Below are 27,461 nucleotides of genomic sequence, written 5' to 3' on the forward strand. Positions count from 1 at the left end.
TCCGTATGTGACAACATAGGCGTGAAACATGTCGCCCGATGGTCCAATTATTTCTTTACTGCAGACATGCTGCTCAAGCAGTTTAACACATAGGGTCATATGTACAGAATTTAGGGATTGCGAGTTCCTAATTGTGATTTTGTGAATTGCAGTTAGGAAATCGTAATTCCTAATGTACAAAAATGTACAAGTTGTAAATAGCAAATTCTAATGGGGTTGCAATAGACCCACCGCATTAAGATCAATGAGATAGGTCAAAATTTGCAACCCATTAGGAATTACAGCCCTCACAGGAATGGTGGCTTGCAGGGTCAGCAGACCACCATGTATGCGATTTCTTGTTAATAATGCAATTTTTTTTTTTTTGCAGCCCGTTTTCCTTACAGGAAAATGGGATGCCTTAACATTTTGTAAAAGAAACGTTAAAGTTTCATGTTTTTAAGAGTAGACGGTGGTCTGTGGGACTATTGTCTGTTCTTAAAAAATATTTCTATCAGGATTTACGAAGAGGAGGGGTCACACAGGGACCCCTTCCCTTTTGCAAATGGTTAACACCACTCTTGATGTGTCAATAAAAACATGAATGTTTTGTGTCCGTAATTTGGTCAGAAAACATTCATACCTACCGAATCGAAAATTTGGCTTTCATACATTTTGAAAACCTCTTTTGCAGTCGCAAGTGGCCTGACCTCAAACAAGGTTTTGTACATATGGCCCATAGTTACTAGCCCAGAAAAGCTCACCCTCCAGGTCAGCTGAGTCAGTGAGGAGCTGGTGATAATTGTTTTCTCTCTCTCTGTCTGGGCCTCATTCCCCCCCACTCACCTCTCTTTCTCTCTCTCTCCCTATCGCTTACCCCCACCCCCCCCAACATCCCAAACTAAGTGGATGACATCTTCCAAGTTGATAGAACAGCTAAGCAGTTGCACTCAATCATGCTGTCTTAGAACTCCACAAATGGGAGTTCCACCGACGGACTACATATTCGGGAAATGGATGTTTGCCGCATCTGAACAAGAAATGCCACTTCTACACCAGCAGGTACTAGCAACAATGAGCTAAGAGCAATATCTTTTCAATGAGGTGGCTGATCATCTTTGAATATCTCCATTCCATCTAATCCCCATGGTACTGACAAAGGCTGTTCTGTGATCTTAATTAGCCTATTGCGGCCTCGCCATTACTTGTACAGCGACTAACTGGTCTGTCCACACACCTGGTATTGTGGTGTTAAAAATGCAGAAACAACTGAGAGGTGCACCACCACAAGCTCAGGTCTCTCAGCTTTCCAGTTTGGTTCTTCATCACCTAGAGTTAGCCACTTGGACATTCCACCTGATTGCAAGAACGTTCTGGTTCAGGTGCACATTTCATCAACCATAAAAACCTACAACCCCAAGTGGAAGTGTTTTTTAAGCGGGGCAAAGAGAGAGGGTCCTCCACCCAATCTCAATGCAGCCCCAACAAATCCTTCCACACCTACTGAACCTGGCCCGTAGTACTCTAAAGTACTCGTCAGTAAGAGTCCATTTAGGGGTGATCATTAAAACTGCTTTGCTGGAGAAAAAAAAAAACTCTTTTCCCTCATGTCAGCAAGAATAGTCTTTTAATGAATCACTGGGCTACAAAATTGATGTGTTTTAACATGTCTTTTATTGATGGGTAGCACATGATGTGATGTTATATCAAACCTGCCCTCTAGGTCTGGGTACTATTAAGTCTGAAAAGCAAAACATATAGATTAAAAATAATTTGTACACGCACTAGAATCGTGTCTGTGTGCTTTCTGTCACTATTAGTGGTTACTGTACATTGAGTGTCACCTGAGGTACCTTTGGATATTTTGCTTATTTGATGCCCTACCCAAGCGGTCCTTAACCAATTAGCTGCTGGGAGTTTCCCAGCCTCCCTCCCTCCTACCCCCCCCCCCGCCCCAAGTGCTGAGCCCTTATTTGGCTATTTGGGCTAGTTTGCTCTTAGGCCTTCATAATTTTTTGTCCACATAAGCTATCCACTCCAAATTTGCATAATTTTTTCCAACATCCTAGGGATTCTAAAGATAGCCAGAGTTTGTGGGTTCCCCTGGAGGAGACCAAGAAATTAGCCAAAATAAAGCGAAAATGTAGTTAAAAAAAATAAAATGGGAAAAAAGGGCTGCCGAAGAAGGCTTGTGGTTTTTTCCCTGAAAACGGCATCAACAAAGGGTTTGCCTTGCTAAAATCACCATCTTCCCAGCTTTCAGGAACAGGCAGATTTGAATCGAAAACCAAATTTTTCAATACAATTTTGGCATGTTACTGGGACTTACCCCATTTTTACAATTTTTTGTGCTTTCAGCCTCCTTCCAGTTAGCGACAGGAATGGGTGTGAAACCAATGCTGGATCCCGGAAAGCTAAACATTTCTGAAAAGTAGACAACGTTCTGAATTCAACAAGGGGTCATTTGTGTAGATCCTACAAGGTTTTCCTACAGACAAAAACAGCTGAAATAAAAAAAAATATTGAAATTGAGCTGAAAAAAACAGCCATTTGTCTCCACGTTTTACTCTGTAACTTTTTCCTGCGATGTCAAATTTTTTAAAGCAATATGCCGTTATGTCTGCTGGACTCTTCTGGGTGCGGGGATATATAGTGCTTGTAGATTCATCAAGATCCCTAGGTACCCAGAGCCAATAAATGAGCTGCACCTTGCAGTGGGTTTTCATTCTATACCGGGTATACAGCAATTCACTTGCTGAAATATAAAGAGTGAAAAATAGGTATGAAGAAAACCTTTGTATTTCCAAAATGGGCACAAGATAAGGTGTTGAGGAGCAGTGGTTATTTGCACATCTCTGAATTCTGGGGTGCCCATACTAGCATGTGAATTACAGGCCATTTTTCAAATAGACGTCTTTTCTTACACACTGTCCTACATTTGGAAGGAAAAAATGTAGAGAAAGACAAGGGGCAATAACACATGTTTTGCTATTCTGTGTTTCCCCAAATCTCCCGATAAAAATGGTACCTCACTTGTGTGTGTAGACCTAGCGCCCATGACAGTAAATGCCCCAAAACACGTGGACACATCACATTCTCCCAAAGAAAACAGAGCTGTTTTTTGCAACGTGCCTAGCTGTGGATTTTGGCCTGTAGCTCAGCTGGCACCTAGGGAAAGCTACCAAACCTGTGCATTTTTGAAAACTAGACACCTAGGGGAATCCAAGATGGGGTGACTTGTGGGGCTCTCACCAGGTTCAGTTACCCAGAATCCTTTGCAAACCTCAATATTTGGCCAAAAAAACAATTTCCTCACATTTCGGTGATAGAAAGTTCTGGAATCTTAGAGGAGCCACAAATTTCCTTCCACCCAGGATTCCCCCAAGTCCCCAGGTAAAAATGGTACCTCACTTTTGTGGGTAGGCCTAGTGCTCACGACAGGAATAGATCACACAACGGTCAATGTTGGCCCTTACATGTTGACAGGCACTCAAGTTGGGTAGTGTTTATCAGGACAGGTGGGGAAACACTGGGTGGTAGGAATTTTGTGGATCTCAGCATATTCCTGTAGTTTGTGTGACAGAAATGCAATTCTGGGTAAGAAAACTTTGGGGAATCCACACAACTCACACCTCTGTGGACTCCCCCGGATGTCTATTTTACAGAAATGTCTGGGTTTAGTATGTTTCCCTATATGGCTTCCAAGCCCAGGACCAAAAACACAGGTGCCTGCCTTACAAAACCAGTTTGTTTTGTGATAGATAATTTAGATGTTTCCACAATACAATTTGGGCTGTGGAATTTGGGGTTGAACTGAATTGGGGAGCTCCCAAAAGAGCACTCTCTCTCTGTGCTTGCCGCCACATGCATCTGCTCTCTGGTTTGGGCTAACCTGCTATTGTCCCGTTGTCAGAATGTGCTTGGAAAGGGACAGCAGGACTGTCCTTATCACCTCCCTCATAATTACTGGAAGAGGAGTTATCGAATGGGACTCCTTCGACTGAAAAATCACTCCCAGAGTCTGCGCCATTGTCCTATCCCTCAGATGCTGTCGCAGTATCTGCTGTCTCAGTCTCTGATCCTATGTCAGAGCTGTCCTCTATAACCCAAGTGAGGGCTTGAGCATCGGTCATCCAACAAGATGCCATCTCTGCTACTGGCTAAACTTCTGCTCTAAAATACTAGCCTACGTAGACAGTCACAAAATTGCCTGTGTGTGTGATACGTGCAACAGTAGAGGTCACCTTACCTTCGCCTTTTCCCTCAATCAGCATGTTCTTTCAAGACACTCAAAAAACACCTTGTCACATACCAATCATCACAGTCTTTAGCACCTCTAGCGCCCAGTCCAACAATCATTATTGGTGCTCCCAGTCCCATGTCCTCCTCCTCGGGTTCCCTCGCTACCACCCAGCAAAAGTGCCCTTCATCTCTCCATAGCCGCCCCCTCACATACATTTCATTTGTATTATAGCGCAAGTAATGGCTGATTTTGCTAATGTACTCAGCTATTTACATAAAATACAGATTTGCTCTTTGCAGTAGGCGTATAAACCTTCTGCGCTACTTTATGGTATCAAAACTGCCACTAGTCAAAAGTCTGATCCTTTCGTAGCAGAAACATAACCACAAGAATCACTTGACTTTTTTATTGCTGCCTAAAAGAAGCTACAGTTGAAACGCGTCAGTTGAAGTATGTGCATTGCTTTGAAGACGCAAGCTGCAACTGGAAGTCAACAGGTGGCAAATATATATATATATATATACACACACACATATATATATATATATATATATATATCACTTTTATATGTGGGTCCGGCTTTCCCGAATGTCCGATGGGGAAAACAAAACAGTGACGTCACGAACGGGTGGGGGCGGAGAGGGGGGGGGTGGAACAGAAGATCTTCCATGTTTCCCGGGGTGTTAAAAAAAAAAAACAAAGAAACGGTGCACCTGAGGATTTTTTTAACCCCCTCCCTGGTGTCTGCCACTGGTTGTGACCCACACCAGGGAGGTAGTGTAAGCGTCAGCCAGTGGCCGACATCCGCACTGTATAGGTTAAAAGGCCACATAACACATTCATGCCTAGGAAGCGCTACATAATCCAAATATACTGAAAGACATTACAACATTTCACGTCATCTTTTTTTTATTTTTTTTTATTACTGAATACATGATAGAAAAGACCAGAGTTCCTAAAATGCATTTCAGTACTGATTTAGTTCTGAGCAAATTGTTTGATTGTAAACTACTTAAAAGCTATCTTATTGGCCTAAAACCAGTAATTTTATTTTGTAATGGCTTACAGATGAGCAATACATCTAGCTGCCACTTTAGTTGCTTTGGTTCAAGCTGATTTTATATATTTTTACATTGTTTCAAAATATTTTTGTGTAATGCTTAATTTGTCCGCTATCCTGCTATTTGGACTTTTAACCAACTCAGAGACCAATCCTGTGAGCAGTTTTTAAAACTGCATTTCCAAAAGCATAAAATCATACATTTTGCAGCCCTAGTACTGTCATGGCCTCAGGACAGCTTTGAACTTGGCTGAATTGCATGTAGACATTTGAAGAGACCACCTGGAACAGACCACAGATATACCCTCTACTCTCACTACATTCAGCTTTTTGTTATTCCTGTCCCTCGAGTCCCTGCACTCTCTAGTACAAGAACCCCCTATTTCCACACCCTTAAAATTATCACTTGATAAGGAAGACTATGCAAGTTTTTTCCTACCATTGTAACTTTGGCTCCTTCTTCAGATTATAGTATAAGCAGGGGTTGTGCCCTTCCCCCTCCATATACACATCTCTAAAATAAACACTCTGGGAATCCCACTGTTACAGTTTGAGAGCAGTCTGGCAGTTGTATGTATGCATATAATTTTTCCTGTGGAACATCTGAATGTGTGTTAGCATCTTAGCACATCAGGTCTTATTATGATGTGGCATAGATCATTCTGATTGGCTTAACATTAGATGATTCATAATGAAGTGATGACATTATAGAAAGTAAAAGTGTGATGAAAAGGATTCACAGCAACCAGAATCCACCATTGTAAAAAGCATTAAAGGATTTATCCATTGGCTCTGGAAGATATAGAGGTGATTTTTAGCGTTAAATTGAAAGTGGAAATTACCTAAGTATGGCTCAGGATTCTTCATTTAAATGTTCAAGGTAAGTGAATTTCTAAGTTTGGAAAAATAAGTCCCATTAACTTATGTTTATTATGATTATACATATATGTGCAGTACTGTGAATGTAATCAATGTATGCAGGTATTTAAAGGTCTACTTTTTAAATATAAACATCACTCACATGATCCAAGCTTATTTACAGATTCCCAAGAACAGTTTCTGTTATGACTGAAGATATGTTATATGAGATAGCTAAAATGGGTATTGAATTGAAAGGAAAGGTTGGAGCTTTGTGGTAAGTACATGCAAAAACTTGTTGGTCAGTGACGCTTTAATACCAATAATTGGTGCTGATCCTCACTCTCCCACTTCCTAAAACCTGTAATTTCTTTATCTTTCTCCCACGCCTTTTATGTGGTTGACGTGGACATGAAGGAACTTAAATCTCTGCGGTAGCATTGGCATTATATTCCTTTCAATAAGGGTATTTCTTACCATCCACATGGCTGGCATGGTTTTCCAAGAATGCATATGTTCCTGGATTAACTTCTTGTAGTTAGGCTTCTTTCTGTTGCTCATTGCTATGGGCTCTGTAGCCTTCGCAGACAACCTGCTGCAAGAAAGCGTTTTGCTAGATAAAACCACTCTAACCTCCCACATGCTGTGAACCAACCAGAATCTAGATAGCACCTTGTGAGCAAAGGGCACTTAACTGAATGAGTTGACTTGTTGGCATTGTGTGAAATCAGGACTGCTGGTAACGTGCATATTTTACCTGCACACATGGTATTGGTGATCTGGTGGAGGTCAGCTATCTGCTAACTTTTTGTCACAAACCCCTATTGTTCTTCATTGACTATCTTTGGGAGAGATGTCTCAAGCTGAGCAGCCAAAATGTTTGTGTACAAATTGCTATGGTATTTCCGTGCTTTATTTCTGATTAAAATTGTGGCATCACTTCTGGATGGAGTGAGCACTATTCTCTTTACTATGTAGTTAAATGATTCATGTAGTGGACCAAACAGAGGTTTTTGCTGGGTCATACAACAGTTAGGCAAAAAGTAGTTAGGCCCAGCTATTATTGCCATAAATATTAACTTTCAAGATTGGGCTTCTTTGTAGAATATTCATACCTGCCATTGGCATCCAGGGCATCATCATTGTATCCATATATCTCCCAGCATTCACCCCATTAAAGCTACCTGAAGAGTAAATCCTGTATGTATGTATGAGCTATTTCTACCTAGTCAAAAGATAGACAAGTGCAGTACATGGTGAAAGACAAGCATATTGTCAACGAGTGATGGGGAGATAGCTAGTCTATGATCAGTTAATGCAATGCAATGTACTGTTCTTTAAAATGGTGCATCTTCAACAGTTTCCGAAAGTGGAGCAGTTTTGAGACAGTCCTGGTGAATACAGGAATGTTGTTCCAGACCTGAGGTGCATAAATGTAAAAGACTTGCTGCCACCTGATATGATAAGATTCTCTACAAGATAAGCAGGGATGCTGGTCGTGATGGCTTTGTAAATTATGCTGCTGGGTGTTACAAATTTATTTCTTTTTTTGTGTGCATTTTTTATAGCGTGAACTTGACCCAAGGGTGTTAGAGCACTTTACATGAACACCAGATTGCATTACACATTTTTTAGGCAAGGTGAGATTAAGTGGTTTGCCCGGAATCACAGAATGTTGAGCTGAGGGCAGGACTCAAACCTGTTCTCCAGTTCCAAATTAATTTGCTCTGGCTGTTACACAACATCTCCTTTCCATTGTGAAGACAGTGCAGCTTGGCACGGGATCCAGTGGAGTTCCATGAGGATGGAACTAAGCCACACTGACATCCCTTGGTATACTACATGCAGCAGTATGCCTCAGAGTGATGGGTCAGGCACTCTATGAGGCATGCTGCTGCATGCAGTATACCCTTTATAGCTGCCAGTGTGGAGTGTGGAAAGCCACACAGCAGGGACTTAACACTATCCAGATGCAAAAGTGTATGAGTGCTTGCACAGCATTGTCACTTTCTGGAAGAAATAATTTCACTTACTTCAGAATAGAGATAGAGAGATGATATCAGACAGTCTTTGTTTCTTGTTTGTTTTTTTGGATTGTGTTCCTTGGGAGTGAGGTTGGTGTCCAGAGTGAATCCAAGTTACATGCTGTTGGGGGTTTCAAACTTGCTGGATCATTTTGTTGAGTCTGGTTTGTATTGTTTATTGTTCTCAGCAAATAGCAGGAATTCTTTATTGGTTGGGTTCAGCTAACGGTAGGTAGGTGCTGGACGTCCATGTCTTAATGCTCTGCTGGCAGTGTTTGAGGTACTGCATGTCTGAAGAAGGGACTTTGAAGTTGAGTTGTATATCATGGCATAATGGTGAATCTTGATGCAATTATTTCTGAGTGGAGCACCAGGCTTCTCTATGTATAGTTGGAGATGACAGGGAAAAGTATGGAACCCTGTGGGACTCCGCAGGTGATAGTGATCGTTTGTGACCTGGAAGTGCCCATGTGATCAAGCAGATGTCAGTTGGATATGTAGGAGAAGAACCAGTGAAAATTGCCAGTTATGGCACCAGGGTGCCTATGAAGATGAGATGATTGCGTTGGAGGCAGCCTGAGAGGTCCAGAAATTTCAGGAGGCAGTCAATGTCTAGAAGGTGTAAGGTAGGGTCTGCATGCTGCAGCGTAATCTGAGTTGGTTGTGCAAGAGAGGGTTAGCATTAATATGAACTTTGATTTGAACAAATACTGCTTTTTCAGTGCTCATACCGACGAATGATAGGTGAGTGATGGGCCTGTAAAGATGCCATGAGTGAGGGAGGTACTGAGAATGGCAAGTAGGGGAGACAGCTTCCATTTAGAGAGCTTTGATGAAGGATGAGGATAAGACACAGGTATGTGAAATATTTGTAATACTCTTCAAGGCCAAAGGACAAAAAGCTACATATATCTACATGAACCGTAAGGAAATCCACTTGTCCAACCTACTTTCTATTTCATTTATAAGGTCCAGCACTAAACATTATAAGATTATAATTTAGTTCTAATCAAACTTAAAAGGAAATGTTTGCAACAATGCTAAAGTGAAACATTTTGAGTGGAAAAGTAGTGTCATCAATATTCACCCAACATCAGTGACAAATCACAATAAAACATTTGAATAATTAACTACAGTTGCTTTGATAGTGCCATCTCACAAAGCAAAGCATCGGCAGGATTTTCTACAAGATCCTTTGTATTAACAATAACACTCTTAAGTTTAAACAGATTCAAGTGATGGTCATCCACTGTTTGTCCCTTGTGATGATCTTCAGCACTGTCACCAAGCCTATTTAGCATCAGTTTTAAACAGCTGGTGCACCTCATCCAGTCTGATGGCTTCATCTTTAAAAATGTCAACAACCCCGAGATCCTTTTCTGGATGGCTGGTGGTCTGAGCTCATCAGCATTCATCTTTAGGCAATTAATTGTGAAAGGTTGGTATGGGATGGGCAACCACTGGCTCTAGATGAATCTCTATAAAACCTAAGTAATGATGGTTGGTGCTAGTCTGGACCTCTAGCGCTGAATTATGACTAAAAGAGTGGGATACATGCCTTATGCATGTACAATCAGTCAAGAGCTTGGGCTGCAATTGACATCTCAGAGATCAGCCATTTCCTCAGCCTGGTTATTTAATCTAATGCTGTTGGTCGGAGATTGTTGAGCCTCACTTTTGAGGGCGAACATGCAGCAGTCATTACTATCAAAAGCTTCAGGATGGATTGCACTAATGTTCTTCATCCTGGTCATGCTAAACACTGATTCGTTCTTCAGGTGTTACATCACTGTGTGGCTATAAACATGATAGGTGCTCACAAATTTCTCTGTCTGGCATCTTTACATTTTCTTCCCATCATGGTTTATATTTGTTTTAGTGCACTATGCATTGCAGATAATGCCCTGCAGTTGAAGGCATCCTGTTTAAAAAGAAAAATAAATAGCAGTTATGCCACTAGCTGTTTCTTGCTCACGTCCAAACATGATTCACATAGGGTGACACATTTTACGAGGCAAAGAATGGGCGGTGAGGCTTTACCATCTTCTCTGCCACCTTTATGTGGAACAGTCACTCTCCCCAGATTTCTCTAATCCTGTTTCATTCAGGAGGCATTTCAAAACTTTCCATTTGCCGCAAGTATTCTGCTAATTCTTTGGTCAGCATACATAATGGCAAGGTACCCCTTGAATTGTACGATTATCTCATATGGAGGCTGATCTTAAAATGACTTGATTTGGAGCTACATTTTAATTTAAGAAGTTAGTAAACACCTGTGTTGGGTTGATCAGGTGGTCATTCTGCCATTCCATAACAAGACTGATAATGTTGTAATCATATTCTTTCTTTATCGCAGTTCATACTGTAAGGAGCATTGGTCCGTAGCACCTTGAAGGCTGGTACATTTTATTCTTTGCCTAAAATGTAGCAAAACAAGTTTTAACTCCTCTTTTTGCCCCCAGTGTACATTATATTCACTATCAAACCAGCACAATTTTCCTGTCTCAGATGGCTAACAGTTTTGTTTAAGTTTTACTTGACCTTATATTGTTTTATGCTACTTGATTCTATTATTCTTGCTAAATGTAGACTACTGTGATGCCAGAAAAATGATTTCATTTTTTTAGATGCGTTCTTGCTGAAGGCAGGTCTTTGAGAGGTAGCCAAACCAGGCATATAGAATAACTGTTGAGATAGTTTGCTCTCACCTATCATTTGTGAGACTGTTGTGAACAGTAAATGGCTTGTAGCCCGCCTGCCGCTTACCATTTGTTTGTTTGCATGGCACTCTTCTTTGCAGCCTCGTAATTTGTCACTGTGGGGCGAACATCATTCCTGTTCCTCTCTGCGGAGCAGGGACCAAGCACTGATTGATTCAACTTAATCAGTGCCCTTCTTCTGCTCTTGACATGATTGAGCTACTTATTTGTTCTTTTTAGCCTCCAGTGCCCTGCAAACAGAAGGCTTGTGACTGGTAAAAATGTGCCCAGCAGGGAAAATAAAATTGCAGAGTTTTATTTTTTTTATAGCTGATTTTCTTTTATTTTGCCAAGTTGTCTATTCTCACCTGCCATCCATGTTTTCTTTTGTTTCTTCTTGTTGGTGCTTTTCTCAAAAGATGGTAATTATCTTGTTCAAAATATTACAAAGCAACATTGCTTTTTTATAATACATAATTTCTGAAATGATGCTTTAATATATAATTGTGCAGTACACCCCAATCCACCCACTTCAATCTGCCCACCTGCAATCCACCCCTCCTTACTCCAATCCAAACCACTCACCCTAATCCAATTCACTCCAAACCATCCCACTCCAATCAAATCTGCCCACTCCAATCCAAAACAGTATGCCCTACTAAAATGCAAAAGTCTTCCTCACTCCAATCCAAAACAGCCTGCCCCACTCCAGTCCAAAACAATATGCCCCACTCCAATCCACAACAATGTGCCCCTCTCCAATAAAAAACAATCTGCACCACTCCAGTTCAAAACAATCTGCCCATCTGCTGTCCAAAACAATGTCCCTACTCCAGTCCAAGACAATCTGCCCCAATCCAGTCTGTCTCACTGCAATCTCCCCAACTTAAATTCAAAACAATATGCCCCAATCCAATTCAAAACAATCTGCCCTCTCCAATCCAAAACAATCTGCCCCAATGCAATCTGCTGCACTCCATTCTAAAACAATATGCCCCACTCCAGTCTGCTCCACTGCAGTCCAAAACAATCTGCCCACTCCAATCCAAAACAATCTGCCCCAATGCAGTCTGCCTCACTCCAGTCTGCCCCACTTTAATTCACACAATCTGCCCCACTCCATTTCAAAACAATCTGTCACACTCCAATCCAAAACAATACACCTCACCCCATCCCAATCCACCCAAGTCCATCCCAATTCCAATCCACCCCACTTCCATTGAATCCACCCCACACAACCCAGTCCACCTCACTCCTATGCAATCCACCCACTCCAACCCATCCCACTCCAATCCACCCTAATACAATCTGCCCCACTCCAATCCAAAACAGTCTGTTCCACTCCAGTACACACCGGGACAGTCTGCCCCACTCCAATCCAAGACAATCTGCCCCACTTCAATCCAAGACAATCTGCCCCACTCCAATCCAAGACAATCTGCCCCACTCCAATCCAAGACAATCTGCCCCACTCCAATCCAAGACAATCTGCCTCTCTCTAGTCCAAGACAATCTGCCCCTCTCCAGTCCAAAACAATCTGCCCCTCTCCAGTCCAAAACAATCTGCCCCTCTCCAGTCCAAAACAATCTGCCCCTCTCCAGTCCAAAACAATCTGCCCCTCTCCAGTCCAAAACAATCTGTACCTCTCCAGTCCAAAACAATCTGCCCACTCCACTCTGCCCTTCAGTCCAAAACATCCCACCCCACTCCAATCCATTCCAATCTGCCCCCCTTTAATCCAAAACAACCTGCTCCACTACAGTCCCAAACAACCCACTGTAGGAAACTGCCATAGCTCTAGCATAGTTACCCCACGTATTTGCCTGATATCAGTGTGTTTAGACTGTAGTTCACTGGGATCCTGCTAATCAAGATCCCAGTGACTGTGCTCGGTCCCCTAAATTTGGTTGCTGGTAACCTTTCTACACCCAGAAGTGGCGTACCCATGTAAGTCCCTAGAAAATGGTCATTAGGTACCCAGGGCATTTGTACACCAGGGGTCCCCTATGGGCTGCAGCATATATTGTGCCACTCCTGGGAGCCCATGCAAACTGTTTCTGCATGCATGCCATTGCAGTCTGCGTGAAATGGTGAATGCACTCTTTCACCACCAATACTAATCACTGCACATAAGCACTATAAGTCACCCCTCTGGTTGGCTCTTCAGCCAGGGCAGGTTGCCTGTCCCTAAGTATGAGGGTACCCCTGCTTGAGCACGGTGCCCCTACAGACCCCAGGCCAATTCCTGGACTCTGTAAGTGTGGGGAAGTCATCTAAAGGTATGTAGTGGACACTGGTGAACACGAGTGCTCCACCTACATTGATTCGGTCATCTTGGAAATAAGATTGTTTTTTTCCACATATTGCTTTTTCTAATTTGCTGTGCAGTCTTTGCGGGTGAGACTTCATGGTGTGATGCACAAGTACCAGACATCATTTCCCATGGGCTCTGTATTTTTGTATGAACATCTGACTTCACTCAGTCTCACCAAATGTTATTTCCAGATGCATCCAAAGCCAATTTTCTTAGGGAAAAGCAATGGTTTTTTCATTGTTGCGCTACCTGGAGAGGTGATCTCACTTGTGCTTCCATCTTAATAGGATAATCAGAATGAGTGACACTAGTACTATTCACATTTGGACACCACTGATGCCAATGAACAATATTATGCCCCTATAAGAAGCTCAAGAAGAACAATTAAACAATATTGAAATATTCTCTGTCTTCCTGACATTGGGCTTCTGTGGAATCTGAGGGATGCTGTTACGTGCTTAGTTACTCATAAAAGTGTATTATGTGAGTCTGGTATTCCATTCGGGAGGTAATGGAATTCTAGGTGGCATTCTACTGAGCATGCCTAGCTGCACTGCAAAGTGTAGGCAATGAGCTGGTGCTTCTTTGTTATACATAATAAATATTTATTTCACTCTCAATGCATGGTGAATTGTTATACACAACAATTTCTTAATTTCTCACACCATCAGGAACTGGATGAACCTCATCCCTTTCTTGTAATACAGAATTTGCTTCAACAGTGTGTTTAGAAGTTTGTATGGTAGTTTCACAATTCTGACAGTTTTCTAGTTCATCAGAAGGTACATTACTATCAGTATTTCTTTGATCATGCTGATAAACATCATTAAGTACATGATGCATACAAATAGTTGATTGTTCTGGTACTGAAGATGGTACACGAGGAGCAAAACATATAACAATTCTCAAATGCACAGGATTTCTCAGAATATCAACAACCTCATAAAAGTGTTATTCTTAGGGACTTGACTGGAATTTCTTTACCCATTTGCATTGACCCATATTAATATTACAGCTTTTTGTATTTTGCTTATTATTACAATATAGTTTATTCTTCAACTAAGTTGAGCAAATTCTTTCGCACACTTCATCCATTGACCACTTTTGGACCTTATCTCTAAACAACCAAACAGGGCTATATTTCACACTCTGATTTCTGCCCGATATTACCACAAATCGAGAAAACCCTGTTACTTCATTCGACACACAAAAAGTCTACATTGTCTTGTCCAGTTGTTTTTCTGTTTTTAAAGCCTTTGACCATTCTATTACTGCTTGGATTGTACATTAAAGTGGTTTTGTGTGTAATTCCCAATCTGTTGAAATATTCCTTAGCGCTGTTAGGCAAAACTTGCACCCTATTATCACTAAGTAAGATCACAGGGTTCCCTTCTTTCTTTTGAGAATACGTGATCAAAGAAGATCAGAATAGAATCAATGTTTATATTATCAACAACTATAAAAACTGGTCAACATAAGAAAAAATCAATAAAAGTTGTCATACTCGTTTGTTTCTCCAGTACAACCCGTTATGTCTAAGGAGATTTAGGAATTGGGAATATACACAAAAGAGGTTTCAATGTTATCAAAGACGTATCAGCTAACAGAAAACTTAAGCAATCACACACATATCTTTTGATCTCCAGATCCACACCCAGCCACCAAAAAGATGTTCTTACAGTTTGTTTTATTGTAACAATACCAAATTGACCTTCATAACATACTTCAGTAATACACTTGCACAGGGCACTAGGTGGTATCACTCTCATGTGTCTCAAAATACTATCTTCTTGCACACTCAACTCAGATCTTACAAAATGGTTTCAAAACAATGCCCAACCAGCTCTTTTTTTAAACCATTTAAAACCCACAATAACACAGAGTTGTTCTTATATTCCTGTATCCATACATTCTTTCTGGCTAATGAAGAACTACTATGATCGATGTAAGCGATTTGAAATTCTTTCCAGTCCTTATCCTCACATACCTCCAGTTGTGTAGGCATTCTGGTGAGAATGTCAGATATGGTATTGTTCTTGCCAGGCACATATAATATTTTAGAATGGTAGTCCTGTAAGCTAATAGATAATTCAGCCACTCTTGCAGAAGAGTTGACATTCCCCTCTTTAGTAAAACGTTTTGCCTAGGGCCGATGGTTGCACCTTATTGTAAAAGGCTTACATAACACAAAAGCCCTAAAATGATCAACTACACGCGCACATGCTAGGGTTTCCATTTCTACAATGAATACCTTTCTTATGTGGGAGGTAAAGTTCTAGAAGCATAAGCAATTACACATTCCCTTCCATCCTCCTCAACTTGCATAAAATGGCCCCAACCCCTTATTACTAGCATCTGGGGTAGCAATACTAAATGCATTAGTATCAAACTCTTTCACGGAAGTAGCAGTTGCAATTGAGTCTTTAATACAACAAAAATCCAAATCACACTCTGCTGTCCAATCAAATGTGCTTTTTAAGAGTCGTCTAATATGAACATTTTTACTGCCATTTCGGGTCTATACTTAAGCAAGACCAATGAAAGGACTGACTTCATCTTTACAACTCAGTGCAGTTTCTGGAAACAATTGACCAAAGATGGTTTAGGTTTGATGCCCCAGAATGTAATTGTATGTTGCAAGTATGCAACACTATCGTCAGCAAACACACATTTGGAGAATTCTACAGTCAAGCCTTTAGAATCTAAATGCCTACATTTTTTTGTGATCTACAGTCCTGCTCTGATTTGGTTTTTATAAAAAATTAGTATGTCATCCTGGAAGAATTGAACTCTGTCTTCCTTCCTAAAAGGTTGAAACATTAACTGTTGAAAAACTGCTGTAGTGATTGTAGCCCAAAAGGTATGCATTTGAATTGAATGCAACAAGCAGTAGTTATTAAGGCAGTCAAACTCTAACACTTGACTGACAACGGCATCTGATGATATGCCGAAGATAAATTGACATTGGAAAACCACTTGGCATTTTTATTAAATACATTTCTAGTACTGTAGGCAAGGGAAATTGATCTACCACAATGTTATTTTTCAGGTGGTTCAAGTCTACACACTACCTCCACTTGACTTTACCAACTTGCACTATGACTAAATGTAAAATCCATGCTGAGGTCTGTCAGTTCATAACATGCCAGCAGCTACCAGTTTCTCACGTTCATTAGTCACATAGTCCCTTAATGAAATTGGAATATTTCTAACCTTATGTAATTTGGGAATAGCTCTCTTCTACAAAATTATTCTATATTCAAAACCAATCAATTTACCAGTCTTCTTACTAAAACATTGGGTAATGTCTTAAGCATTGTTTCACTAATTTTAACACCCTCATCAACCACCGTCACTTGTTCTTCGCTATTAGGATCCAATATAATGAGGAGATTCTTTTGGTCATGCCCCCCCAACACAGGCAAACCTTTCTTGGCTATATACAGTTTACCATGTACATGTTGATTCTTCAGCTCGAATTTGAACCAACGGACTCCACTCATATCAGTTCTTTCTCCACTGTACCCTTCAGGTTGAATATCCTTGGGAAATATTTTATCACCCACGCTACCAACAAGTTTGTCTTTGCAAACCTCTTCGTTGATTATACTATACTGAGAACTTGAGTCTGCAAATACCTTCCACAACATTCCAGTTTGTTATCGCCAACAAGAAAACAACCATCCTTGATATTCAAAATAAGGTTTTCCTTTAGTTTCATGACATTTTCACTCACACTATCCTAACTATTGGAGGTTTTGTCATCCTCTAATACAGAAACATCTGCATGCTTTACATTCTTAGATCGTTTCTTACATACTTTGCAAAAGCTAGATGTTCAGAACTACCACATCAGTAACATTGTAGAATATCATTTGATTTCCCTTTTCCACCAACATTATCAGAATCAGATTTGTTCCTGGGATTAGCCTTAACTTTAGAAACAATATCTGACGTTTTCTCATCAAATTTTAATGGACTGGCACACTTACTTGTGGTTTCCACTTTCTGGACTATAAGTATGGTGAAATCTGATTTTAAATTACAATTTTGAAAATGTCCATTTTAGAAAGTTGGTGCCTGCTGTCAATCAGAAACACCTGTTGATTCAACATGCTATCCCATCCAGCCACCTGTAAATGGTAACTATGTTTATTCTGCAATTTCAGAAACCCAATACCATTCTCATACATAGTTTGCAAAAAGCTCTTCTTCCACATTCTCTGTAATCCAAGGTCCAGGGCATTATCTCTTTCATCCTTCACAGAGACTCCCAGCTCGCTCCTTCTCAGTATATGGCTGAATAGGCCTAGTATTTTTCTACTACTACATTTTAGAAATGCTCATTGGTGAATGCAATAGAGCTCCCCGTTGGGTACTTTGCCAGTGCCTGAAAGCCATGCTGTACTGCATTCGCAACATGCTGTGGACTATAGTGAAAAGCTAAAAAAGTATGGCCATGTAATTTTGTAGGCACCTGCATTCTCTGTTACGCATGTGTGCCTACAAAATGATGTGGTATCATTTCTTTTCTTTATCATATATGGATGGTAAATAAAACAACCATTTTCAATGCAACGGGTCTCGCATTAGCTCGAGTTAGAGCTATTAGCGGTGTAAAGAAAAAAAACTATGTAAAATGCAGCGCGATTGCGCTGCATGGAAAATAAACAGATAAAGTAGTCCGGACACCATGGTGAAAACATCGAGCCTCGTATGTTTTTAGTAGTTTACCGGTGCTGTGTAGGTGGGCTAAACACCTGAAAAGGCATGACGTATGCATGCCCTTCACAAATGAAAGCAAGCGGATTTTAAAAGGCAAGCCCACGAACCAATGTAAGTGACTAATGTGACAAGGGAGTGGTTTGAAGCCCAAAGAGAGATTACAGAATGGGACGGAGCACTTTGCGCTCACCCATAAAAAAGAAATAGAATTAGGTCAGAAGCTCTTTTGAGGCTGACGGCTGGCAGGAATTTTCTGCCTGGACCTCCACAAAAATAATAGAAATAAAAAACAAGCAGGTGGAGAGGCGAAGACAACAATGCAGAGCAGGCTGCAAAAGGTAGCAGGAAGGAAGAAGGTGGAAGCAGCACTGGAGGGAGAAGCATTTACGCGGGAATGCAAAGGAGTGCAAAGCACACAAATGGAACATGGAGGGTGGCAGGGGAGAAGCACACAGAAGAGACAACAACACAATGTACAGCTGAGGGGGAAAGAGCAGTACATGAGGGAGGCAACTGGAAAATATTTACAGTTTTATAGAGTGCTTAAACAAAAATAAAAACATAGCGCCTGAAAAGTAAGCATTGGAAGAACATAAATAATAAGGCTCTGCTCCATGGTAGGAGTAAACACAAGAGGAAGAAAAGCTAACAAATAAAAAACGAGCAAAGGAGACTGACAGTAAAGCCAGCGATGGTAAGCTGTTGTCAGGCTTTGATACTACCCTAATCTGACAGTAGGTTTTGGATAGGAGAGACCTAACAATCTGTGAAATGTTAGTACTTGCTTCTTAAGATGTCGTTGGTATCAGTTATGAGAATTGCACATGCATGAGAATTTTTTACATAAACCAAACTGGAGAGTAATAAAATAGGATTACACTCTGTTGCATTAATTGTTATTGTTGCAGAGGCCGAAAGGTAAAGTTTGTACATAGTTGTGAATAGCAGTCATTTCTTTTTTTCCACTGTCCATATATATTAACATGCAAGGGGAAGCGCGCTATGTAAAACTCACAATTAAGGCTTTTTTTAGTGGGAGGACATTTGGTACGAAAATCGAGAGATGTACATTCAAACCAGAGACCCCTTTCTTTATGGTAAAGGAAGCTAAACAGCTCACATTGAGGGATTTGTGTTTTTTAGGTGGATTACAGGACTACAGAGTAAGCGCCCGAGCTACTGCGCTTGATATGATGGTGTTTTTAACATTTCTTGTAGGTTAGTTTTACAATTTTATTAATACCTACCTACTGCTTTTCTATAGGGGGCTGTCGTCATTACAGCAACGTGAGTGGTTTTAGCGCTGCCTTTTTATTTGATTTTATTTTCTCTCCTCGCGTTCTCTTCGGCAGGGAGTGTGGGCCAGTTAGAGCCCTCCCCCCTACCTTTTTAAGAAACGCCATTTTGGAGGTGCTTTTTAGGTTAGCAGTCTAGTTGCTGCTAACGAAGGCCTCAGGTGACATCTTCCGACCAGTATTTAGTCGGAGAGATGCGGACGCACGCAGCGGGCGCGCCAAAGGCAAGCCCGTCTGCGCCCAACTGTGTCCGTCTGGGTCCAGGGGCCGGAGATTATGCACCCTCCCGCCCCAGCCCCGGAAAGATCTTATTGCTTACTCGCCCCTCAAACTTTGGGCATTAAAGAATGAGCAGCAGTGTAAACATGGGGCAAATATTTCTCCCTGTAAGTTAGGAAAGTGGAAATGCACTTTTTGTCACTGGACCTCGTGGTCTTCTTCAAAATTCCCTCCTTCTCCCTCCCCCTGGGATCCTCTTAGTGGGACTCAAGAAAGTCCTAAAGTAATTAAGCACCCTAATACTAGTAGGATGACTTATGCTTTAATTAACGTACGCTCCTTGATAAAGCATAAGCTGGAAATATTTAATTTAATTTATCCGGACAACATAGATTGCCTGTTTATTGCCGAAACCTGGGCAAAGGTCGATTCGGGCCGGACTTCATAGCAGCCACACCTCAGGGTTATTCCTTTTTAAGATTGGACAGAACTACAGAGCGGGGTTGGGGGTTGACACTGATTTTTAGGTCTTCTTTTAGCTGCTGTTGGGAATTGCTGAACGTGGCACCAGAAATATGTGAGGGTGCCCGCTTTAGAATTTTCCAGAATTCTGTTTTGCTATCTGAGGGATTGCTAATTTATAGACCCCCCCCCGGGCTTACTCCACTTTTTCCCTCCATTGGCAATCTATTATTGAACTAATAACTATGAACCCCAGAGCTGCTATTCTTGGGGATTTCAATATCCATTTTGATGATAGTCAGGATTCTCATGTTAAGGATTTTCTGGATTTTATGATAGATTTGGATTGGCATTTTAAATTTACGTCTCCCACTCATAGGGCTGGCCACATGTTGGATGGCGATAATGATTTTACGGTTACAAAGAATAGGCCTTTAGACTGGACGGACCACCACCTTCTTAGTTTTAGGCCAATCCATTTGGCGGTCTCTCAGACAACTCACCTCCCTCACCAGAAACCAGTTAGACATTGGAACAGTATTAAAGCTTTTCAGTTAAAGACGGCTTTGTCGGCCGGCTGGGCAGCTGTTGAGGATCTTCCCATCTCAGCAGTAGATAAATTAAATCAGGGTATTAAAATAGCTATGGACCAGTTAGCTCCTCCTTGTAAACCACCTGGACCCCTAAGGAGGAAAAAAGTTAATTGCCCGTGGTTTACAAACGATCTCAAAGACTGTCAAAGGAAATATCGTCAGCAGGAACGGAAATGGAGACTAGACTCTACCCCCATGGAAAGGGTTAAACTTAGAGCTACCCTTGGTTTATACAAAAACGCTATTAATATGGCAAAATCAGAATACTACTCCTGCAGAATTGAGGAAGCTGTCAACACCCTTAGAGAACTTTTTCTAGGGTAGTACGCTCTCTCACTACTTGCTGATAAGCCTGCAGACTTTGAGAACTGTCAAGAATTCTGTAGTAAAGTGGCAACCTATTTCGAAAGTAAAATCTCACATATTCAGGCGGAGTTCCCATTACCCTTGGTCACCGGTGGACTATTTGATTCTGACAACCTCCTCACTAGAGGGCAGCCCAACATTATTCAATTTTCAGCCTCTCTGTACAGAGAAGATAAGTAAGTTTATGACAACTATCAAAACTGGATCCCCTAATGACCCATGTCCGCCTCATGTTTTACAGCTTGTCCCGGACCAATTTTCAACCACTCTTGCTCCCATATTTCAGGAGATCTTGACTTCAGGCATGTTTCCCTTCTTCTGGAAGGAAGCAATGGTGATCCCCCTAAAAAAGAAGATAGATGGCAAGTCAAATGATCTTAAGAATTTAAGACCAATTGCACCATTGCCTTTTTTATCAAAGATTCTTGAAAAACATAATAATAAAGAACTAGTTACGTTTTTTTCAAGATTCAGGTTGCCTAGATCTTTCTCAACATGGTTTTAGCAAAAACCATAGCACGAAATCAGCTCTCATCACTACTTCTGACACAATTCGTAAACTAGTTGATGAGGGAGTAGGTACAAATCTGGTGCTCCTCGACTTAGCTGCAGCATTTGATACAATCTTCCCTCAAATTATTATACACTGCCTGCATCAAGCAGGCATTAGGGGTTCTGCTCTTGACATCTTGAGATCCTTCCTTGAAGACAGATCCACTAAAGTAATTTGTGGAGATTTTAAAGCCCCCGCTTATCACCTACCTTGCGGTGTTCCACAGGGCTCTTCTCTCAGTCCTACTTTGTTTAACCTGTATATGGCCCCATTAGCCAAACTGATTCGTTTGTTTAGCTTCCTGACTACATCATATGCTGACAACACCCAACTAATTATTCCCATTGACGGGGACTGGGAAGAAGTCGCTGACCGTTTTCATCATTGCATGGGGGAGATCAATAAATGGATGGGCAGTGTTAGAATCCATTTTGAATTGATTTGTTTCTTTTAACACGTGTAAGCTTGAACTTTTTTCTCTCTGAACGCACTGTCTATCACATATGTTATCTTATGTATATTTGTTTAAGTAAAATAAGCCTGGTTCCACACCATAGGCTTGCAGCTGGTTTCTTTCCCTAACTGGGGCAAGTTACTCATTATAATCATGTGTTCAAAATAACTAACTGACCTCGGCTGTTGTATTTTGGGGAGGGAAAGGCTGATATCTATACCTTTGAACCACGCAATCCTTTGAAGGGTCTCAAGAATGTGGGGAGTCAGGCAGCTGCAGAAAGGAGTCGAGGACAAAAGCTGGGAATGGAACCGGTGTGTGGAAAACTTATTAACTCCTTAAACTATATGTATGACGTATATCATTATGTACACACTTTATGTATCCTTTGATGTATGAGTATAAATATCACTGTTAAACGCTTCATGCCAGCACACTTTACTTCGGGCCTGGGATGCCAGTGGTAAACCTGTCCTCTTTGCTGCAGCAAAAATAAACAGACCTTTGGTCATTGATTTTTCACTCCGGCTCTCCGTGTCAAAAACTCCTTTGTAAATGCATTTGTAAGTATCTGCAAATATGTGCATTTGACAGCAGGAATTGGCTCAAGATGAATGAGAATAAAACCAAAATCCTTTTATTTGGCTCCAGCAAAAATGTATGGAGCACCCACCGGTGGCCATCGGTGTGTGAATTACTCATGCCAACTGGTGCCACTAAGAACCTGGGAGTTATCTTTGATACAGCTTTATCCTTTAAGCCCCACATTAACTCCATTACCAAATCTTGTTTCTGGATTTTGAAACTGTTGAGGAAAATTCTCCCCCATCTACAGGAAAGACTCAGAACCATGGTGTTGCTCACCCTCGTGATTTCAAAAATTGACTACTGCAATGCATTATTACTCAGTATTGATAAGTTGTCACTTGGTAAGCTTCAAATAATCCAGAATACTGCTGCTTGTCTGATACTCAATCTTCCCGGTTCTTCCTCGGCCAGTGCTATGTTGAAGCAGCTGCACTGGTTACCGGTGAAGAAGCGTATTGTCTTTAAGACTATGGGGGTTATTACAACTTTGGAGGAGGTGTTAATCCGTCCCAAAAGTGACGGTAAAGTGACGGATATACCACCAGCCGTATTACGAGTTCCATAGGATATAATGGACTCGTAATACGGCTGGTGGTATATCCGTCACTTTACCGTCACTTTTGGGACGGATTAACACCTCCTCCAAAGTTGTAATAACCCCCAATGTGTTTAACATACAAGGCGTTACATTCCAGTGGGACGGATTACCTGTCCTTAGGGCTCCACTGGTATACTCCAAGTCGCCAGCTTAGGTCTGCAAACTCATATCTGATCCAAATACCTCGGACCAAGAAGATCGGATGGGGCGATAAGGCCTTTTCGGTGGCGGTGGCTAAACTTTGGAACACGCTTCCTCCTGGGCTGAGGAGTGAATATGATCTTCTGGCGTTTAGAAAGAAGCTAAAAACTTGGCTGTTTCCACAGTAGAAATGGTCTTGCTTTCCCTTTTTGCTTTATCCTCGGCCCTCTTACTCTGTGATCCCAGTGCTTCGATGCTTCAGCCGGAATGCACTTTACAAATACGAAATACAAATATTGGCCTGGTCACTAGTCAGCCTGTACCAAGTCTTTCTGTAGGGAGATTTTCATACTGCAGGTTGAAACTTTCCAACCAGTGAATTGCCAGGTTTCCTTTATTTTGTGTTTTACGTTCTCTCGTGCAGTAGTGGTCTGTTGAACAAACATTTTTTCATTCAGTATTTCTCCAGAGTAAGAGGCCTTATTTCAGGCATCTCTAATGATAATGTTTCAACCAGATTGCTTCTCGTTCATTGTTGTTTAGCTTGTTGACGGTATTCTGTGTTTGGGCCCCTGCATGCTTGCTTCTTACAGATGCGGACCTTGAAAACCATGTGTTTAATTGCTACCTCATCCTATAGGGTGACTGTGGGTTTTACAGGAGTTTTCTGGCGGTTCTTCTATCCATTTTTTTTTTTTGACAGCTGTACTCAGGATACATTGTTTTTTTTAATTTCCAGAGCAATTTCGGAATATCAGCTATCAGAGAAGGTTTTGTTGCCAGAGTTTTTCCTCTTCATCCTGTTTTAGTCCTAAAGAGAGATTTAAGTTTGTTTTTTCCTTCTTTACAACACTCTACGAACTGTTTGTTGGTTTCCTTGGTACAAAAAAAAGATTTATGGTTGCAAAGTGCACTGTCTCCAGATATATTTGCTACCAATCAACCTCTGGCGTGGGCTGAAAAAAAGGAACTATCTTGAAATTACAGCGTATTCTGCTCACAAACTGTAGTTTTGTTTGCCCTTGTGGCAGCACTGGCAGCTTTAGACATTTTACCAGTTGTCACATGGGTCCCGGTGCACATTTGAGAGATGAGGCACACTTTAGTTGTGCGGTCCTTGGGAAGCCCGCATGAGTGCTTTGCTTAATTTCTTCCCCTGATCCTCCTTCATTATGCAGCATTTTTTGTGCAATATTTTAAGAAGAGGAACCTGCGCTACAAAGTATGCATTAGAAGAGCAAGGTACCTGCCTTTGGTTAATGTTTCTTCTGATGGATGCTCTTTATCCTGCACATTATTCATCTTGTGTTGTCTACTGAGGATATGGTAATAATAACCATCAAGGATGTTTGTGTCTGCTCTTAATTCCAGCTTTGTTCTTGTCCTTTGTGTTGTGCAGCGAGTTCGGACAGAACTGGGGTGGGCAGTGCGTTTATGAAGATTCTCATACCGCTGCAATCTCCTGGATAAAATCTCTATGATGTTACCGAACACTTTTCTTTTTTAGTAATAACAAATAATAGCGCATTGTGCACAGTGAAAAAAAAATGCTAGCTGGTAGTTTATAATTTTTCAGTTCGTTCATATTTTTGTACACTCACGATCGTTAACTGATGGATCGTAGAATGTATTCTTCAGTTCAGAAGAAGGCATTCAGATGTTGGTTGATTGTGTAAAACTTACTTTGAAGATTTTTATGGCGCAAATCAGATATTGCCCTGTTTAATCTTTTCTGGTTTTTTGTCAGGATCATGAAAATGAACATGTAAATATACTGAAGCACACAATTACGTATGGCTAATAATTGCTTCCCCTCAAACATCCAGAACATTGATAAGATGTCAAAGGGAATTATAATATATTCTGTCTTGTGCTTGCATTTGGCTGTTGGAAATTCTTGCTGAGCAATGTTTTTTTACGAATGTTTCTCTTTAACTTTTAGATACAAAACAACATTTCACCAGTGTGAGATATGCAAAAAGGTTTGTAAAGGAAAATCAAGTCTGGACATGCATTTCAGGACTCATTCTGGTAAGGGTAACACAATTTAATTTTTATTTCTATAAAGTGCAAGCCAACATCACGTTTTTTAACTGATAGTTTTGCCTTTGTTTACAGTTACGCCATTTAATTTAGTCATTCGGATCCTGGCTTAATCAATAGACAGTCTATACCAAGTGGGTTAGTTTACAAGATTTCAACCAGAGTAACCCTTTCCAGAAACAGAGACCTGAATCCATCCGACCTTGTCCAAAATAGAAGCTGATCTAAATTAAACACAAGTACAGTGCTGTAAGAGATTATCATATGTTTGTATTGATGGATCAGTCAATTGAATACTACTCCAGATAGACTCTAGGTGCATTTACCGTTTTACATCCCTAACCATTTCCTTTCCTGTCAGAAGCCATTCATCTTGTGGAAAAGCTCTTTGAGTTTGAATATCTAGATAAAATGAGAGACTAAAATTAGGGATCCCTAGGAAATGGCTGATTCTATACAAACAGCCCATGGAGACCAAGCCTGCACCAAAGGCACAGAACACTCTGTCTTTGTTCCCTGACATTGACTTACCAAGAGGAAGATAGTTCAGATGATATCACTCAGCTTTGGTCATTGAGAAAACCACAGCCCTGGTACCTTTTGCAAGCAATCTTCTCCCATACAACCTCTTTGTGTCTGAGTGTGCATAGATTTTATGACCCTCGTGCATAGTGAGGCAATGGAGAAGCCCATGGCTATTGTTTTTACCCAGGTCCACTTTTAGGTGGCAGCAAAGTGGGTAATTTTCCAGGACCCTCCACCTTCCAGATGCCCCCTGGTAAAGTGTTACCTGTGGGCATAAAAATAATTACTGTATAATTTGTCAGCTTGGCATGTCCATCTTGTCCAACCTTCTTTCTCAGGCAGTTGGTGGCAACTAAATTAAACAAGCATTGGCAAAGCTAATAGGTTTAGCCTTTGGAACATATTGACATTGCCAGTGTTTTAGTGATAATGTAAACCATGGATACTCACAGAGATGTTTCCAGTTGCCAAAAAGTATGTTTGGTGGAGGGGTCAGGGGCTACCTTGATGCCAGCAGTGGGGATCAGGGGAGAGGTGGATGTAAGGTGGGCATAGGTGGAACAAAACATGTACATGGGCTAGAATACAAGTTTTGTGAGGGTTTCATTACATATTTCTCTCTGTGTTATGCACCTACTCTCTAGAATAGACACAGATTTGTCAATACTGTGTTATGCTGTATCTTTATCACTGTCAGTCTACTGCACCTTGGGGTAAGTTTTCTCTGCTTGCTATCACTACCTTTACAAAGTAAAGTCTGCAAAAGAAGTAACTTAATTATTAAATTAGAATGAAACATATTCTTGGGCCTCGCAATCTTCTTATTCCTTCAGTCTCTTGTTTGTAAACATTAGAAATGTTTAGAAACAGGCTCAGTTAAGGTAGCAAGTGCCATAAAAACTCATTGAACGAGACCCCTCGCTTTGTCAAGACTTGTACTATAAGTGCTACTGGAAAAAGGTGCTTATTAAGTGGTTCTCCTAATTGTTGTTTGTAATGTCCATACACACACTTCCTTTATTGCTTTGGATTATATACCTCTGTATTTTTAGATTCTTGTGAAAAGTCCTCTGATTGTGTCCTAGCACTGTTTTCAGGAGGTCTCCTTAACCACCTTTATAATGTTTTGTTTAGATATTTATTACATATCTTGATACAGTAATCTTTACATATGCTTCATTGATGAAGACTAGTGGTTTTCAACAGGTGTGTTTTAACTTTAAATATTGAAGTAAAAGCTAAGACGTGTGCATCAGATATTTTAGCAAACAATATTTTATTACAGTAAGATGCGTCCTTCAAGACAACAGGACCCTTGAAAAGAAGTGTACCAACAAGGGCTCATGCACGATTGACATTTCACTTTTTCCATGCAGTAGTAGTGCTGGAACAATTTTCAGAGTAGGGTTGCGGCCATTAATGTTACATTTCTGAAGTCATAACCATTGTGAAAAACCCACACACAACACAAAGAACAAGTGTAGCAGATGTATTCAGAAGGAGAGTTCTAAGGGAATGTTATGTAACTGGTGGTACATTTTGGAGCACACTGTTGCAAATATATTATTAAAGCATGGCATTGTAGCGCACTGTCATTTACAGACAATGCAGTTTCCCTTGAAATGACCACTAAATTTGCATGGAATTATTATTTCACTGATAAAACTATGCAGCACACATAAAATAATAAGTGAAAATCTGGTTTCAGTGAAATTGTAATT

At 40.8% G+C, this 27,461-nt stretch overlaps 1 protein-coding gene across 1 annotated transcript in view; it reads left to right on the forward strand.

Moving 5' to 3' along the window:
- The window catches only part of ZBTB41 (zinc finger and BTB domain containing 41), a 160,227-nt gene that overhangs the window by 128,907 nt on the left and 3,859 nt on the right, over nucleotides 1-27,461 (forward strand). The window contains exon 10 of the mRNA XM_069232127.1: nucleotides 25,115-25,203. Within this exon, the coding sequence (XP_069088228.1) occupies nucleotides 25,115-25,203 (89 nt within the window). The remainder of the gene's footprint in view (nucleotides 1-25,114; nucleotides 25,204-27,461) is intronic.

This window comes from Pleurodeles waltl, chromosome 4_2, assembly GCF_031143425.1.
Source record: "Pleurodeles waltl isolate 20211129_DDA chromosome 4_2, aPleWal1.hap1.20221129, whole genome shotgun sequence".
In the NCBI taxonomy this organism is placed as follows: Eukaryota; Metazoa; Chordata; class Amphibia; order Caudata; family Salamandridae; genus Pleurodeles; species Pleurodeles waltl.